The sequence below is a fragment of the Staurois parvus genome, unplaced genomic scaffold, assembly GCF_062004578.1.
Source record: "Staurois parvus isolate SC_StPar_1 unplaced genomic scaffold, SC_StPar_1.0 ptg000750l, whole genome shotgun sequence".
In the NCBI taxonomy this organism is placed as follows: Eukaryota; Metazoa; Chordata; class Amphibia; order Anura; family Ranidae; genus Staurois; species Staurois parvus.
The window spans coordinates 2,135,935-2,155,408 of NW_028318546.1; the positions used below are offsets into that span (position 1 = coordinate 2,135,935).

At 41.0% G+C, this 19,474-nt stretch overlaps 1 protein-coding gene across 1 annotated transcript in view; it reads right to left on the minus strand.

Moving 5' to 3' along the window:
* Positions 1-7,263: 7,263 nt before the first annotated feature.
* LOC149445023 (uncharacterized) overlaps positions 7,264-19,474 on the minus strand; it is a 52,652-nt gene continuing 40,441 nt past the window's right edge. Inside the window, exons 15-17 of the mRNA XM_089654293.1 lie at positions 10,539-10,913; positions 9,483-9,582; positions 7,264-7,800 (exon numbers count right to left, since the gene is read on the minus strand). Coding sequence (XP_089510419.1) covers positions 7,788-7,800; positions 9,483-9,582; positions 10,539-10,913 — 488 coding nt within the window. The 3' untranslated portion in view covers positions 7,264-7,787. The remainder of the gene's footprint in view (positions 7,801-9,482; positions 9,583-10,538; positions 10,914-19,474) is intronic.

A 19,474-nucleotide genomic window follows, 5' to 3' on the forward strand; every position in this document is an offset into this window, starting at 1 on the left:
CATCAGTGCCCATTAGTGTCACCCATCAGTGCCCATCAGTGCTGCCGAGCAGTGTCGCCCATCAGTGCTGCCGAGCAGTGTCGCCCATCAGTGCTGCCCAGCAGTGCTGCCCGTCAGTGCCCAGCATTGCCGCCGGTCAGTGCCGCCAGTCAGTGTCGCCTATCATTGCCCACCATTGCTGCATATCAGTGCCCATCAGTGCTGCCTATCAGTGCCCATCATTGCTGCATATCAGTGCCTCCTCATGCCCACCAGTGCCACCTCATCAGTGCCGCCTCATCAGTGCTACCTATCAGTTCCACCTCATCAGTGCTGCTTATCAGTGCCCATAAGTGCTGCCTATCAGTGCAGCCTCATCAGTGCACATCAGTGAAGGAGAAAAATTACCTGTTTGCAAAACTTTATAATAGAAACAAAGAAAACCTTTTTTCCCATTGTTTGCTCTTTTTTCATTTATAGTGCACAAAATAAAACCCCCAGTGGTGATTAAATATCACCAAAAGAAAGTCCTATGTGTGTTAAAAAAATGATAAAAAATATTTGGGTACAGTGTTACATGTCATTCAAAGTGCAACAGTGCTGAAAGCTGAAAATTGGCCTGGGCTGGAAAGGAGTAGAAATGCCCAGTAGCCAAGTAGTCAAGCTGCCAGTTGGCATGTGCAATGTGACAAGCATGGATGACGGCGTGCTCTGGTAGCAAGGGGGTGCCTGATGTGACCCCCCCCAACAGGCCGGTATCCAGTGTGCCTGGGATTGGACCCTCATTACAGAGCCCCTAAGGTTCTAGATGTATGTTACAGTGAGATAGAGAACAAGGAGATCTTCAATAGCATGTCACTTGGAGCGAGGTGACATCAAGTCTTGGCTGGAGAGCGGGATACAGGCTCCAAGATATCCTGTCTTAAGGGATGCACCATGTATGGGTGACAGCGTACAGTTAGTGAGTTAAAACTGTTAACTGTACCATGAGTGTGTTTGCTTCCAAGCTGGTGCTGCATTCATTAATGCTGATTCCCACATGACCAAGCGCTCTGCCTGCAGTTGAGTTGATCCACATGCTGGGTTGTATTAACCTGACCTTCATGTAAAAGAATAAATATAACATTTGCCTTTTTTATACCATAAGCACATTGCTAATCTCATTAGCTACATTTATAGCTTAAATATTGATATTTGCAATGATATTTGGCTAACTTTCTGAAATGTCAGCAAAAATGTGGCTCTGTCAATAAGTTTTTGGTCTTGTGTTGGTAAATTTCACCTTGGGAGGTTGGCAACCCTGCCAAAGCTACAACATAAGGAGCTTGTTAGCCCCCTTATAGAAATAAGGTTAGATGAAAAAAAAAATGTAAATGGATAAAAAAGTACATTTTAATAAAATAAATAAAAAAAATGTTAAAGCCCCCTCCCATGTTTATACGCAAATGCAATATACAAATGTTGTATAGATCCAGCACATGTATGTATGTAAACAGCGATTGCACAGCATACTCCACAAATGTGAGTGAGAGCAGTAATTCTAGGGCCATCATTTATGATTAACTCTACACTGATAACCTTAAAGGCTTTAAAAGCATCATCTTTCAAAAAATGTAGGTACCGTAGTTTGTTATTACAGTATTTCAAAGGCACATGCAATTTTGAGTCTTGACATGTTTTGTGTCTACAATAGTTATTCAATACAACACCATCTTTTATATGTTACAGAAAAAATGGTGTTATATTTTGTTTGTGCGCCCTAAAATTAATTTTAGTGTAGGTTTTCCTAACAATTTTGCATTTAATAAATGGCTGTGCAAATACCGCGGGACAAAAAATTGTAACAGCCAACATTTTATTCTTCTGTGGCTCTGCTTCCAGGAAATATATAATGTGTGTGGATTCTATGTAATTTTTTTCACACACAATGCTGATTTTATTATGTGTGTGGATAAAAAGAAAAACAAAATGCCCCTGATAGCAAGTGGTTAATAAAGATGCTTTGTAATTGAATTAAAAAGTGTATATATATATATACAATAGCCAATGCAGTATTTACCTAGCCTCAAAAATGGAACATTTTCTACACTCATAAAGGAAGGTTTTTAAAAATTATGTTTTTGGCATTAATAGAGAAATAGCATCACAACCAAACATGAAAATCCTTGCAGAGGTAATGGTTGACCCTAGCCAAACACTGTATAGTTTGTTTCTTACAACCATCACACAGCTGTGAAAAGTCGTGTTTTGGTAGTGACTAGAGATGAGCGAATCGAACTTGGCGAAGTGGAATTCGTTTCGAATATTAGGAAAAATTCGATTCGCACCGAATCCGAATTTTAGCAAACTTCGGATGCACGAATCGAATTTTCCCCGATCAGCTGGCAAAAAGTGTCACTGCAGAGAGCTCCGCTATTTCTGACAGTTCTCTGACAGTTCCTTCACATTTACAGCGGTTGAAACATTGTATCTATTTGTTTCCATTTAGGATACAGATGTTTTTATTCAGAAACAAATAGATACAATGTTTCAACCGCTGTAAATGTGAAGGAACTGTCAGAGAACTGTCAGAAATAGCGGAGCTCTCTGCAGATACACTTTTTGCTGTACTGGAATTCTTCTTCTTTTCATTCTTCTTCTTCTTCTTCTTCTTTTCATTCTTCTTCTTCTTCTTTTCATTCTTCTTCTTCTTCTTTTCATTCTTCTTTTCATTCTTCTTCTTCTTCTTTTCATTCTTCTTTTCATTCTTCTTCTTCTTCTTTTCATTCTTCTTCTTCTTCTTTTCATTCTTCTTTTCATTCTTCTTCTTCTTCTTCTTTTCATTCTTCTTCTTCTTCTTTTCATCTTTTCATTCTTCTCATTCTTCTTTTCATTCTTCTTCTTCTTCTTTTCATTCTTCTTCTTCTTCTTTTCATTCTTCTTTTCATTCTTCTTCTTCTTCTTTTCATTCTTCTTTTCATTCTTCTCATTCTTCTTTTCATTCTTCTTTTCATTCTTCTTCTCATTCTTCTTTTCATTCTTCTTCTTTTCATTCTTCTTCTTCTTCTTCTTTTCATTCTTCTTCTTCTTCTTTTCATTCTTCTTTTCATTCTTCTTCTTCTTCTTTTCATTCTTCTTCTTCTTTTCATTCTTCTTCTTCTTCTTTTCATTCTTCTTCTTCTTCTTTTCATTCTTCTTTTCATTCTTCTTCTTCTTCTTTTCATTCTTCTTCTTCTTTTCATTCTTCTTTTCATTCTTCTCAATCTTCTTTTCATTCTTCTTTTCATTCTTCTTCTCATTCTTCTTTTCATTCTTCTTCTTTTCATTCTTCTTCTTTTCATTCTTCTTTTCATTCATCTTCTTCTTCTTTTCATTCTTCTTCTTTTCATTCTTCTTTTCATTCTTCTCATTCTTCTTTTCATTCTTCTTTTCATTCTTCTTCTCATTCTTCTTTTCATTCTTCTTCTCATTCTTCTTTTCATTCTTCTTCTTCTTCTTTTCATTCTTCTTCTTCTTCTTTTCATTCTTCTTTTCATTCTTCTTCTTTTCATTCTTCTTTTCATTCTTCTTCTTCTTCTTCTTCTTTGTCGTGCCCCGTGACTGCCCAAATGAGTGAAGTGTGCGGTGATTCTAAGATCGACGGCACTCATCTGCATGTCATACTGACTGACAGTATTATTTCTCTTCCCCAGCAGACTCCAAGGGCATTTAAATTAAAGGTACAGTGTTCTGCACTAATATAAAGGCTCTCTGAAGCCTAGAAACCCTTTTAATAAGTTAAATTCGCAGCGAATAAATTCGCATCGAATCGAATTTCTCCCGCAAATTCGGCGAATCAGCCGAATCAAATTTTTGAATAATTCGCTCATCTCTAGTAGTGACTACCATATCCCCACAAAAAAATTTTTTTCAGAGCTTAGGATGGACACTGCTTCCTCAAATATTCAATATACAGTATCTGTAACTGTTATACAGCTGTGAAAAAATAATATTTTAGGTGTTGTGGTGTCTGAACACCAAAAGCTCAGACAAATTCCTGAAAGGCACAGGATGGACCCTGCTTTAACAAGCATCCACATATACAGATACACAGCTGTGGAAAAATGTGGGTTCTGGATGTTGTAGTGCCCAAACTCCATAAACCCCACAAATAAATTCCTTCAGCGCACAGGATAGACTTTTTCTAAAACAAAATTCATAACACTTGCAACTGTGAAAGCTGGTAAAACATTTGGGGTGCCACATTAAAATTGCTGTTGTGTCCCCATACTTGCTCAATACTGTGGTATTCATTCAGCTTGGAGACGTTATTTTGTTGTTTAGATATTGTAGATGGTATAACAGAGAAAATGGTAGGGCTCTTTGGGCCCATTAAAATTTTTCTGACTACTTTTTTAAGCTATCTTTTATATCTATATATGAGGTCAGATTAAATGGGATTCTTTTACCCAGTTATAGCTGATAGAACAGAAGATTGTTAAGTATCTGTTTAGTTGGTGTGTATATAAGATGAAAAATGTAGTTGGTTTCTGTATTTTTTTTAATTTATTTTTCCTTTTCCTTCATCTGAACGATAAAAGGAGTCCAATTGGCAATGTGTGGAAAATGTATAGTTAAAAGGACTAATTTTGTATGTTATTTATTAGTAATTATATGTATCAGTATGTGAATATATTTTTTTCTATTTTTTTTCCTTTTTTGTTTTCTTAATTTTTGTATATTTTAGTTATTTTGGATACGATGCTTATATATATTTTTTCTTTCTTTTTGGTGTTATAAATATATTGCTGTTTCATGATATGTTTTGTATTTTTATAGGTTTTTCAAATAGAAAAAAGTATTTAAAAACATTGTTGTAAAACACAAAAGCTATAAGCAAGCATATAAAAGAAGGAGTTATTAATAGTGGGAGGCAGTCTGTTGTGCAGTAGCTGGGTATATCTCAATGATGACAGCATATGATACAGTTGCAAGAAAAAGTATGTGAACCCCTTGGGATTACGTGGAGTTTTGCATGAATTGGGCATAAAATGTGCTCTGAACGTCATCTAAGTCACAACAATAGAAGAACACAGTCTGCTGAACATAATACTACACAAACATTAGATGTTGCCATGGTTTAATTGCACATAACATGTAAATATTCACAGTGTAGGGAGGAAAAAGTATGTGAATCTTTGGACTTAATAACTTGTTGACCCTCCTTTTGGCAGCAATAACCTCAACCAAACGTTTCCTGTAGTTGGCAGATCAGACCTGCACAACGATCTGGAGCAATTTTGGACCACTCCTCTTCACAAAACTGTTTCAGCGTAGCAATATTCTTGGGATGTCCTGGTGTGAATCACTCTCTTAAGGTCATGCCACAGCATTTCAATCGGGTTGAGGTCAGGACTCTGACTGGGCCACTCCAGAAGGCGTATTCTGTGCTGTTGCAGCCATTGTTTTGTTGAATTACTTGTATGCTTTGGGTCATTGTCCTGTTGCATCACCCATCCTCTGTGGAGCTTCAGTTGGTGGACAGATGGTCATACGTTTTCCTGCAAAATGTCTTGATAAACTCTGGAATTCGTTTTCCCATCAATGACAACAATCCGTCCAGGCCCTGAGGCAGCAGAGCAGCCCCAAACCATGATGCTCCCTCCGCCATGTTTTACAGTGGGGATGAGGTTTTTATGTTGGTGTGCTGTGCCTTTTTTTCTCCACACAGTGTTGTGTGTTCTTCCCAAACAACTCAATCTTAATTTCATCTGTCCACAGTATATTTTGCCAGTAGTGCTTTGGAACATCCAGGTGCTCTTTTGCAAACTTCAAACGTGCTGCAATATTCTTTTTGGACAGCAATGGCTTCCTCCGTGGTGTCCTCCCATCTACTCCATTCTTGTTTAATGTTTTCCTTATTGTAGATGTGTCAACAAAAATGGTAGCATGTGCCAGAGATTTCTGTAGGTCTTTAGCTGACACTCTGGGATTCTTCTTTAACTCATGCAGCATTCTGCGCTGTGCTCTTGCAGTCATTTTTACAGGACGACCACGCCTAGGGAGAGTAGCAACTGTCAGGGCTCCCGGGTATGACCAGAGGTATGTGACTGACGCAGGGAAACGCAGATTTCAGATATGTTATAAACAATGTAATTTATTAACACTAACCATACAAACATAAACGCAGTGCAATACTAAAACATAACACAGTGCAAACAAACCAAACCAACCACCCGCAGATAACAGTACATACAATGCAAGCGTCGTCAGGCAGGCCGGGTCAATATCAATCGGGCAGGTAGGTACAGGTGGAGCAAGCGTAGAATGGTCGGGGTCACAAGCCAGGTTCAGCAGGTAGCGGGCAGCGTGGTACAGAGGGTCAGGCAGAGGAGAATGGTCAGACAAGCCAGGGATCAGGAGCAGGAGAATGGTCAGACAAGCCACCAGGGATCAGAGCAGGGTCAGCAGAGAATCAGACAGGAACAGGGAGCAGGAACAGGATACAGGGCCCAGGAGAAACACACACCAAGGCAGAGTCTGCAGGTCTGAATGTCCCTTAAATACACCAGTATAATTAGTTCCAGGTGTTTGACTGGCTGCAAGGTTGAGTCTCTGATTGCTGGGAGCACCCGCTGGCCAGCCCTGGTACTGCAGCTCATAAGGCAGGTGAGTCCCACTATTGCTGGCCAGTCCATTCCTGACAGCAACAGTGCTAAACTTTCTCCATTTGTAGACAGTCTGTCTTACCGTGGACACATGAACATCAATGCTTTTGGAGATACTTTTGTAACCCTTTCCAGCTTCATGCAAGTCAACAATTCTTGATCGAAGGTCTTCTGAGAGCTCTTTTCTGCGAGGCATGGTTCACATCAGACAGTGCTTCTTGAAACCAGTAAACCCAAAACAGGTGTGTGTTTTTTAAGGGCAGGACAGCTGTCAGCAACACATCCAATATCATCACACTGATTGGAGTCAAGGTTGGCTCACTCCTGGCTCCAATTAGCTCAGGGAGAAGTCATTAAGCTAGGGCCTCACATACTTTTTCCTCCCTGCACTGTGAATGTTTACATGTTATGTGCAATTAAACCATGGCAACATCTAATGTTTGTGTAGTATTATGTTCAGCAGACTGTGTTCTTCTATTGTGACTTAGATGACGTTCAGAGCACATTTTATGCCCAATTCATGCAAACCTCCACGTAATCCCAAGGGGTTCACATACTTTTTCTTGCAACTGTATTTTTAGTGTGGAAGTTATTTCTGAAAATATTCTCTTTATCTTGTTTCCTGCTTCTGTGAAGCAATGCAATTATCAGATAAACATTCCAATGTGCAAGAATTGTTTTATTTGGGCAAGTTATAATCAACATATTACATGCAACAAATATGAAAGAAAAGTGTAAAAGGTTTAAGGAAGAAAATATACTGATTCAAACAAAATAACTTAGCATTTTAATCAAGGATGGATTAAAATATAGCCGTTTTGATCAATTTATTTAGTTTGCTTTTACAGCATCTTCCTCAAAAGCAAAGTCATCCTGGGCTCCTGCCTCTTTGCTGTACCTACATGTTGACATCTTCTTTCTGCTCAGTTTATCTTAATCTTTGTCCCTTGGTTCACATGAAATGTCAAATTGATGCGACCTGCTATCTTGTCACTCTCCACCTGCTAATTTACATTTCCCCATTATTGTTTTTTTATGAATCTTCATCTTTAAATTCCCATCAAATGCCATATTTAGTGGAGGCTTGGCAATACATAGGGGATATGTATAGATCTAATTGATGAGGTGTCACGTCCAGTTTCAAAGGGATCAGAAGAGTAAAATATTCCATTCTTCTTTCTTCTATATATCAAAACTATATGGAAAAAATTAATCCAAAGCACAAGCTTTTAGCCAAGCATACATTACTGTGTGAAATTATTGCTTAAACCACTGTAGTTATGTGATGGGAATTTGAAATGCTATTTGAAACTAAAATCCAAAGCAGAGACAAAAGTACATTAAAGACAGAGATGAAATCCAGGCATATTTAAAAATACCAATAGTTGTGTATTTCCTTTGGGTGGGTATGGGTGATACAAGAAGCTAATCAGGCTCTGCTGCATGTGCATGTTGATAGGGATTCAGAAGACAAGAGGGTTTACAAAGGTACAAAGTTACATAGTTAGTCTGGTTGGCTGAAAAAGGACCATGTAGTTCAACTGTAAAAAACTAATACTCATATTACCAGTTCTCCCTTTCTTTCCACTCCTTCCTCCAGCCAGTACTAAAATCACCAGTGAAAAGGGGGAGCAGTGATGTCACTTGCTATGTCATGTGGCACTGCTCAGGCATAGCAATTGACTACTAAAACGTTGCACCGCAACCTGATAGAACATCTTTGGGATGAATTAGATACACTCTTAAATCTTGTGCACAGCCTTCCCAAAAGAGTTGAAGATGTTATAGCTGCAAAGGGTGGGCCAACTCAATATTGAACCCTAAAGACTAAGACTGGGATGCCATTAACCTCTTCCCAACAGTGCTACAGCTAAAAGATGGCTAGAGCATGGTTGTCTAGTTCTGAGGGCGTCCATGGACGTCCTCCTAGAACACACCCACTGTGCACCCCCAGCGGTGTGCTCCCGGCGCCGTCGGTGATTGCTGTGTTCTACGGACACAGCTGATCATGTGATGTGGTAAAAGGCCAATCACAGCGGCCTTTTACCACATGTTCAGCTGTGTCCAATGACACAGCAGATTACCGGGTAGATACAGTTGCCGGTTATCAGCTGCACTTTCCTCATGCTGTCACAGCATGAGGAAAGTACTGCAGGTAACCGACAATTGTCAGAGAGCAAAGCTGCCCACCTGTTCGCATCAGTGCAGACCCTCTGCCCATCAGTGCCACTCATCAGTGCCACCCACCTGTGCCCAGCAGTGCCACTCACCTGTGCCCAGCAGTGCTTAGCATTGTCATCTATTAGTGCCCAGCAGTGCCGCTAGTCAGTGCCCAGCAGTGCCGTCAGTCAGTGCCACCCACCAATGCCTATCAGTGCTGCCTATCAGTGCCACCTATCAGTGCCACCTATCAATGCCGCCTATCAGTGCCCGTCAGTGCTGCCTATCAGTGCCCGTCAGTGCTGCCTATCAGTGCAGCCTCATCAATGCACATCAGTGAAGGAAAAAAATTACCTGTTTACAAAAATGTATAATAAAAACAAAGAAAACCTTTTTTTTCAAATGTTTTACTCCTTTTTTGTTTATAGCACAAAAAATAAAACACCCAGCAGCAATTCAATGCCACCAAAAGAAAGCTCTATTTGTGTGAAAAAAAATTATACAAATTTAATATGGGAACAGTGTTGCATGACTGCGAATTCAAAGTGTAACAGTGCTGAAAGCTGAAAACAGGCCAGGGCAGGAAGGGGGTATAAGTGACCAGTAGGCAAGTGGTTAAAGTTCATGTGCGTGGAAAGGCAGGTGTCCCAATACTTTTGGCAATATAGTGTATATACAGTATATATAAAAACATCTCCTGTGTGCTTATATACTTACCTAGGCTTTATTAAGAGATACAAAACACCAATAAACACAGAGCTGATGGCAGAGATTCCAAGCACAACGCCAATCACAATGTAAATAGCTGTGTTGTTAGCTGTAAAACAGAAATCAGATATTTATTAGCATAGGTTAAGTTTAACAATAACAAAAATATTTGTCAAGTAACAAAATGCACAAAGTGACTCTACAAAATAAAAGAAATTGAAAACTCTTATTTGCTGATATCTTCTGAAACCTGTACACTAATTCAATTCTCAACTGCAAATTCACTGAATGCAATACTGGACAGAAATATGTTATAGCTAAATTCTTAAATGGTAACCTCTGACTGGTTGCTTTAGATTACTGTAAATCATTGTTTTTTTATATATATTAGTAAAAAATTGGTTGCCATACCTCATCATTCTTATAATACTATGTTTAAAAAAAAAAGAAAGAAAAGCAGAGCAAAGCAAGGATTGCTCGCTTATACAACATTCAGTTTTTTTTCCATCAAAGTCAAATGCTAATAGAAATGTACAGTATTTACTTAAAAATATTCCTGAAATTTGACCCCTATCAGCTTGTATATTTATTAAGATAAAGTTACAATATGACCAGTTCCAATCCTAAATTGTCCAGACAGATTCATGGTATTTTATAGCAACCCATTTTGTAGAGCACAATAACAAATATGTCCTATGATAGGTTGACACAGGGGGGATCATTTGACCGGACTGGAGCTTCCTGATAATAGGTATGATAAGTATACAGATCTTCCTTACACAGGTTAATCATAGTGGGTGTTAGAAGATGGAGGGAGCATTTTTAAGATAAATAATTAATCTGTTATATTTCCCTGCTCTGTGCAATGGTACTGCACAGAGCGGCCCCAAAGCTCCTCTTTTGGGGTGCCCTGCAAGTGCTCTTGGCTCCTCCTCTTCTCTCTGTGCCCCCATAGGAAGCCACTTCCTATGGTAGTGCACCTGCAGGCTCACCCTAGAGTTGGGCTGTTTGCACTGATAGATAAAAAACATATCAGATAAATCAAATATATTGTAAGACATTTACCTGGTGTAGGTGTATGAGGACTTGATGCTGTGGAAAATGCTGCTGGGTTTGTAGTGGAAAGGAATGATGTTATTATAGATGCAGTGGTGCTTGAAGAAGGATAATGTGTGTTTGTGGTGACAGGGGATGAAGAGGGTGAGGTAGTGGTGGTAGATGATGGATATGATAGTGTGGTTGTGGTAGAGAAAGAAGAAAGAAGGCTAGTCACAAAAGAGGTTGAAGTAGTAGGGGTGGCCATAGTAGACATTGGAGTATCCATTGTATTGGTAGTAAAGATTGGAGTAGATGTCGTGGTGGTAGATGTGGTTGTGGTGAATGTTTCAAAGGAAGTACTTAAATGAGAAGTTGAAACTTTGGAAGGTGTTGTAGTCGAACCTAAACAGAAAATTAAAATGTTGTGTTATACTTGGTAGATCAAAGTATATCAGTAAGAATAAAAAGCATCATATGACAAATGTTCTACATATGGAAAAAATGACAACAGGAAGGTATGTGCACTCATATAGATCCTGCTCCCATCTTACTTTCCTCATCCTCCTTGTTTTACAAATCTCTGAGGATATCTCCGCTAATCCTCATGGCCAGATCTAGGGGGTGCTGGAGTATGCTAGACTTCAGTGGCGTCACCCCAAGCTACTTCAGATGCCGTGTGGAGCGAAGTGCTCCTACTCTTCAACATATTGCAGATCACCTCACTGCAGACCTCCCCTTAGACTTGCCCCACATTCCAAGACCTGGGTGTCCTGGGTGCTAACGTTGCCCACCGACAATGCTTCCTTTCACACTGCCACTGAACTAGAGAGGCAGAGTGCCAGTGTGCTGTTGTTTCAAATTGAAAAAAATTCTGCACTTGCCGCTGCCTACTAGATCCATGTTGGCTGCTATAAAAAGAAAGAGAGGCGGTGAGCTAGAGTGTTCAGTCAGCAAAGGTGAGCTTTGTGGATGGGTGGCCATGGTGCTGGGCACAGCGGAGAAAAGTATAGGAGGGAAGGGGAACTGCTAAATGCTGATGAGAAGAACTATAGATGGGTGGGGGCTGGGTAGAGAAGTGAAAGCTGTGAATGACAGGTGAAGGGGGGGTACTAGGTGCAGACTTGACAACTGTAGATGGGTGGGGCAGGTTACCAAGGTGAGAGCTGTGGAAGGAGTGGGGTACAAAGGTACTCTTGTTACTACAAGGAAACAACTCAGATCGGCTCCCAGGACCGGTAATTTATATTTACAAGCTCTTTTATGTTGTTATTTATGGTTTTATGCTATGTGTGCTTCCTTGCTTCCCTTTCATATCATTAATGACAACCTCTAATTATTGGATGTGGTATCATATTGAGTATGGGGAGAGTTGTGGAGGTGATGGCCATATATGGAGATGTGGAGGAGATAAGAGATTCATTATAGAGGATTTAATCATATGCCTTTCTGACACTTTTTTTTTTACCAAAGCCTACATGATCCAGTAAGAGTCCCTTATATCTATGGTGGTGGTGCATTCTGGTGTTTGGAGAGGTGTGGATGCACAGTGACTTTTTTTTTTATTACATTTCACAGCATCACTGGGACCTTTACATTGAGTTTCCTATGTTTAGGATTTGGATATCACTGAAATTCTTTCATGTATTTTTTCATGCACTGTTTTTACCATCTTATGCTTTAATATTTACAAAGAATTTAATTTTTGTCACTTTATTTAGCATGGCAGTTTACACAGTGAGGAACAGAAGTATTTGAACACCCTGCGATTTTGCAAGTTCTCCCACTTAGAAATCATGGAGGGGTCTGAAATTCACATTGTAGGTGCCTTCCCACTCTGAGAGACAGAATTAAAAAAAAATTCAGGAAATCACATTGTATGATTTTTAAAGAATTTATTTGTCTTGCACTGCTAAACATAAGTATTTGAACACCTGAGAAAATCAGTGTTAATATTTGGTACATAAGCCTTTGTTTGCAATTACAGAGGTCAAACCTTTCCTGTAGTTCTTGACCAGGTTTGCACACACAGCAACAGGGATTTTGGCCCACTCCTCCACACAGATCTCCTCTAGATCTGTCAGGTTTCGGGGCTGTCGCTGAGCAACACAGAGTTTCAGCTCCCTCCAAAGATGTTCTATTTGATTTAGGTCTGGAGATTGGGGTAGATGGGGAGGCAGCGGTGAGCTGTGGGCAGGTACGCAGAGGTGAGCTGTGGCCGGGGAAGCAAAACTGACCTTTGGCTAGGGACGCAGAGGTGAGCTGTGGCCAGGGATGCTGAGGTAAGTTTTGGTCGGGGAAGCAGAGGTGAGCTGTGGTCATGGATGTAGAGGTGAGAGGGGACATGAAAGTAACTGTGGACAAGAATGCAGAGGTGATTTGTGCATGGGGACAGCATACATGATAGTGGTTAGCAGGGGTGGACTGACAACTCCTGGGGCCCCCGGGCAATAGGGGATCATCGGGCCCCTGTGTCCTTGCCCAAACTCAAAAAAGCCTATGAAAAAGGTACCAGGGGCATCTCATGGGGACCCCTACTGACCCCAGGCCCTCGGGCAGTGCCCGAGCTTCCAAATGGTCAGTCTGCCCCTGGTGGTTAGGAGAATGCAACATAGCACAGTACAGCACACAGATTTCAACAGGATAATGTAATGTACAGCACACATTAAATGCTCCTGACCATGTATGTGTGCTTTGCTGTGTAGTACATACCTTTTTATTGTTGTATCTTGTATATTTGCAGTCATTGCATTCTGTACTCTTGACTGTACATTATATGCCCCTGACTACTGCTCTCTGTATGCTGGGCTGTATGTGACATACTTTTGACCCCTGCATTCTATACATTATGTTCCCCTGACCCTTATACTCTATATACTATATTGTAATTACACTGCTGACAAAATTGTTCATTGTCTCAATGGAGACTGGTTGGTGAGTAGTCCCCGGCTATTTTAATAAAGTTCTATTTTAAGGTAGGCTCAGACTTAGTTTTCTGCCTATATTCTATCCACTTTTTAAAATGATTGTGCTGAGGTTTATACAGTATGTGTCTGTGAGACTCAAAAGGGAATATAAATTAAAGTGTATTTTTAAGGTGTAGAACTAAGGTGTATAGGTGTAGAACTAAGACATTTTTGTGTTGTGCATTCATTGAGTAGGCTCAGGTTTTCTTCAAGTATATCACTTTAAGCCTCTCCCATTGTCATGGCAGTGAGGCCACAGCATACTATGGTAATCTCATTATTCTTGTCTTCGAGTGCCCAGGGGTGCCCCAATGCTAGGAATGCCCCTGTTTGGGGAAGCTAAGTGTGCAGTGTGGGAATCCTGAAGCAGGATGGTTAGGAGGAGGAATGTTTAGATCCGCATTGCACACAGAGTGGATTCTTCTAGCAACACTGACAACCATCAGAGCAGAGGCAGTAAGATGGCAAGGGGACAGGTGGTAAAAAAAGGAAGGGTAACTTCCATAGATGTATCTTTTGTTTATGGTGTGGTGTGTAGCACAGCAAAGTCTGTGCAGTGCATTGTACTTTATTTGTCTAGCGTTACCTAGTTCATTGTCATTGTCAAATTATATTAGCAGTTTGTTGCATGCCATTTTTTAGTTTGGAAAGCAAGCCCCTTTCCTTTTTTTCACTGCACCCCCAGATCGGACAGGCTAGATCTGGCCCTACTATTCCTGGTCCTCAAGTATCTTACTGCCACACGAGGCACCCTCTTACCTCTGGAAATAATCACAATCCACACAATTTATTCTCAATTCCCCTGCTTCCAAAATGGACCCCTCTTCTCATGTGCCCTCTGGATTGTCACCTCTATCTGTAACAAGCTCACCTCTGTCCATGACCTTTTTGTCTCCCATTCCCTTAACCTACTTGCAGTTACTGAAACCTGGCTTCAAGCGTCTAACTCACTGGCCAGAAACGAGGTGGAGTTGGTTTGTTTCTATCCCCACTGAGTACCTTTCAAGTCCTTCCTACCTCTCCCTCTCTATCCTTCTCTTTTGAAACTCACTGTATTTGTCTGTTTTCTCCATTTTCTCTAAAGATTGCAGAGATTTATCCACCTCCTGGATGCTTCCTTGATGACTTTTGTCTGGCTACCCGAATTTCTCTCCTCTGAAATACTCACTATCATTCTTGGTGATTTTAACATCCCCATTAATGTTAGCAGCCTGGCTACATCTCACATTTTCAAGTTAACCTCATTTTTTGACCTAGTACAATGGACACAGTCCCCCCACTCACTCTGATGGTAACACCCCTGATCTTATTGTCTCCCATCTTTGTATTCCTGGCAACCTCACCAACACCCCCTTTCCTCTCTCTGATCACAACTTTATTACCTTCAGTGTCCCTGTCTTCAGCCACCTATCTCTAAAAGCAGCAACCAATTATCCGCATAAACCTTTGCCGTTTTAATCACTTTATTATACACTCTGCAAAAGACCACCTACATGACTACTTGTCTAGCCCTAACCTTGCCACTTCTACCTACAACAGTTCTCGCTCATCCATAGTGGATTCACTTGCTCATCTCACTACACACAGTTTAAGGCCCCAACCATTACAACCTTGGTAGACTGGCAACACCAGAAATTTTAAGAGACATAGCCGTGCACTAGAGAGATTGTGGCGTAAAACCAAATCTGGCTTCCTAAAATACAATTCCTCCCACCATGCTATCAACCAAGCCTACTTTGTCACTCTCATTTTTACTCTGTCATCCAGTCCTCATAATCTCTCCTCTACTTTTATATTAACAATTTTTATTGGTTTTCAAATAAGTAAATTATAAACAGAACAGAGAGAAACATCGATGGCATAACTACATATAATCATGTCCAATAGAATCATACAAAGTCATACAAAATCAGTGCAGAAACAATCAGGATCTTAGATTCGAGCCGGCAAAGAGGAAATGAAGGAATCCCACGGGAGCCAAATCAACTCAAATACAGCAGACAAACAATTATGTAAAGCAGTCAAATACTTCATCCGTCTTACTTCAGCAATAAGTTTGTACAAAGTCAGCAGTGTGGGGGGAGTAGAAGATAACCAACCCATAGGAATACTTCTCCTGGCCGCGGTCAACACGTGAGCAGCAAGTTTTCTGGCTGGATTAGATAGACCCGGGAATGGCAAGCCCAGCAAAAAATGCAGAGGGTCAAAAGGGAGCGAGGCATGCAACATTGATTGCAACAAGGAACGGACATCCTCCCAAAAAGGAACAATAGATTTACAAGTCCAAAAAATATGATAGAGAGAACCTGAATCCTTACCACAGCGCCAGCAGACAGGAGAAGCACTCGGGTTGAAAGCATGAAGAACCTCAGGTGTTTTGTACCATAACATCATAATCTTATAAATGTTTTCCTTAAAAACCACACAAACAGAAGATTTAGATGCATTTACTCAAATATTCTTCCACGTCAGTAAATCAATATCACGTTGTACAAACTGAGACCACCTACGCATGTAAAGGTGAGTTTCATTAGATAAAGGGGATGCAGCCATAAGAATTTTATAAGTATTGGAGATAATACCCCTTTGGTGGGGGCTCTGCATACATAAACGTTCGAAGGGTGTAGGCTTCCCCAGGATCAATGAGGGTGATAGAGTAGAGAAAAAATGGCGTATTTGGAAATATATATATAGGTGATGAGGAGGTAAAGAAGCTTTTTTCTGGAGATCCGGGAATGAATGTAATTTACGAGTCACCGGATGTACCAAGTGACGCAATTGAAAAAGGTTAGATACCACCCAAAGAGACATCCGAGATATGGCCATATTGTCTGGCAGGTTAGGGTTGTAGAGGATATTTGTCAAAGGGGAGCATTCAGAGGCTAGAGTAAATTGAGTCTTACATTTCTGCCATACCGTCAATGAAAATTGCATGGGACCAAGGAATAGATGGCGGAAGGAAGAGATATCCACTGCCGCGGTGGACCAAAGAAGGGAACATGGATGAACTGGGGACAGTTGTAAAGATTCAATCTCAGTCCATGTGTTGGGAGGGTGTTGCGTGGACCATGACAGAAGAAAACTAAGGTGAGTTGCATAATAATACTTGATTATATCCGGCGCTCCCAGACCTCCCCTAGAACGCGGAGAAAGCAGAACAGAATGTGCAATCCTGTGCCGCATATTGTGCCAGATAAAGTGTAGGAAAGATTTCTGAAGCGAGTGAAGCTTGGACATAGGAACGGGAACGGGGAGAGTTGCAAACAAGTACAAAAGTTTGGGTAACACGGTCATTTTTAGAACGTTAATGCGACGGAGAAAAGAGATGGGCAAGGCATCCCAACGTTTCAGAGAGCGAGAGATTGCTATAAACAAAGGGGGGAAATTGGCCTCGTATATGGATTGGTAAGAGAGAGAAATATTAGTACCTAAATATTTTAAAGAGTGTGTGCACCACCGGTAGGGAAAGGCTTCCTGAAGCGAGGACAAAACGATAGGTGGGATATGTATTGGGAGTGCCTCAGTTTTGGACGTATTGACTTTGTAACCTGAAATAGCCCCAAATTGTTTCAAGGACTTATGCAAAATCGGTAAAGAAGTATGGGGACTCGTAAGCGTGAGAAGAATGTCATCTGCAAATAACGATAATTTGTACTCATGGGAATGTGACTGTATCCCGCGAATATCTGGGTTTGACCTAATAGCGATGGCTAGAGGTTCCAGACAAAGAATAAACAGTAAAGGAGAGAGTGGGCAGCCCTGACGCGTTCCGTTTGACATCTGAAAGGGAGGCGAGAGAAAAGAAGCTAATCTTACCTGTGAAAGGGGGAATGAATAGAGGGCCTTCAAAGCTGCTACAAATGGACCTTTGAAACCAAATCTCTCCAAGACCATGAACATATAAGGCCAGCTTAAACGGTCGAAAGCTTTTTGAGCGTCCAAGCTTAATAACACTGTAGGGGTAGAGGACCTGTTAACCAGATCAACCAGATCAATAGTTCTCCTAGTGTTATCTGCGGCATGTCTGGCAGGTACAAAGCCCACTTGATCCCTATGTATGATCTTGGAGATTATTCCGGACAATCGGTTGGCTAAAATTTTGGTAAAAATCTTATAATCGGAATTGAGTAGGGCAATGGGGCGGTAGTTGTCCACGATAGAATGGTCCTTATCGGGTTTAGGGATGACCGAGATATATGCACGGGAGAATTCAGTCTGAGGTATAATTCCCTTAAAAAGATCGTGATATAGAGAGAGGAGATGCGGTGCCAGAATACCAATAAATGTTTTATAGTAGGAGTAGGGCAATCCGTCCGGTCCCGGAGCTTTACGAGAAGGGAGAAGTTTGATTGTGTCCAGTAATTCCTCTAGGGTAATGTCAGCATTAACGGTGGCAGTGTCCGAAGGTGAAATACTCGGGAGTGACAATGTATCAAAAAAATTATCAAATAATGACTGTGTGAGGGGTGGGTGCAGGTCCGGGGTTAAACAGTTATACAATTTCCCGTAAAATGAGCCAAAAAGAGTTGCCATAGCCCAAGGATCGTAAGTGGGGCTTCCATCTGGCTGTATTAGTAAGTCAGGCATCGTGGAAGGGGACTGTGCTTTGAGACGATTGACTAACATACGATGGGGCTTATTGGAAAATTCATAGAATTTCTGCTTGACCCAAAGGAGGGATTGAGCAGTCCTACTGGAGTCAAGAGCTTTAACCTGATCCCGTAGAGAAATTACCCTCTGGAGCCCAGGAATAGATGGCTTAGCCAATAACCGACCTTCCGCCCAAGATAGCTGTTGTATGAGGGAAGCCCTAGCACTCGCCGAGGACTTTTTTAAACGAGAACCCATAGAAATACAGAGCCCTCGAAAAACCGCCTTGTGAGCCTCCCATAGAGTTGAGGAGGAGTTTACGGAACCAACATTATGGGTGAAATAAGTATCAAGTCCCTGCGATAATTCATCTCTAAGATGGTCTGTGGAAAGAAAGGTCTCATTAAGGCGCCAATGACAAGGTTTGGATATAAGAGGGGGGAAAAAAAGGTTTAAAGTCAAAGAGGCATGGTCGGACCAAGTAATGGGATTAATATCAGAAGATACCAGAAGTGGAAGCAATGGAGCAGAAACGAAAAAATGGTCTAGGCGAGAATAACTACGGTGAGGGGTAGAGTAAAAAGTGAACTGTTTATGGAGAGGATGTTTAATCCACCATGCGTCAAAGAGATGATGCTCCCTAATTAATCTACGAAAGGATTTTGAAGAGGAGCATTGCCGCTTTGAGGGAGAGGACTCAAAAAGAACCTTCCTGTCTTTATGGGGGGAAAGAATCAGACTAAAATCTCCCCCAACTATCACCTGCGAAGTGGAAAAGGAATCCAGTTCGGCGAGTGTTTGGGATAGAAATTGCAATTGGCCTGTGTTAGGGGCGTATAAATTCAGCAGAACTATGGGAGTCTCACCAAACATACACTCCAGAAGAATGAAACGACCCTGTCGGTCAACTTTGGAGGAAACAACCCGAAGGGAGCAATGTGACCCAATCAAAATTGCCGCTCCGGCCTTCCCAGAAGGATCAAAAGCCGAGTAGGCACGGGGAAAAAATCTCGAGGCAAAACGAAAGGAGCCTGTGGATTTGAAATGGGTCTCTTGGACAAAAATGATATCTGCTCCTGAGGATCGAAATTCCTTCAAAGCCATCCACCTTTTTTGAATAGAGTTGAGGCCCTTAACATTGTATGACAGAAACCTCAAAGCCATTATAGAATAACAGTGGCTGGGCTACATGTATTAGCATGACAAATGGAAAAATTACCATCGATGTAGTAAAAAGAAAAAAAACAGAAAACAGAAAACATAACACAACAGAAAAAAATACACAATGAAGAGCAGGTATCCGCAAGGATATAAACTTGGGAACGTCAACTAAGCCCAAGTCGTCTAGGCCATTGGCTAGACAGTATCGAGGGCAGCACGACATCCAACACTTCCGGGAGGACGTCAAAC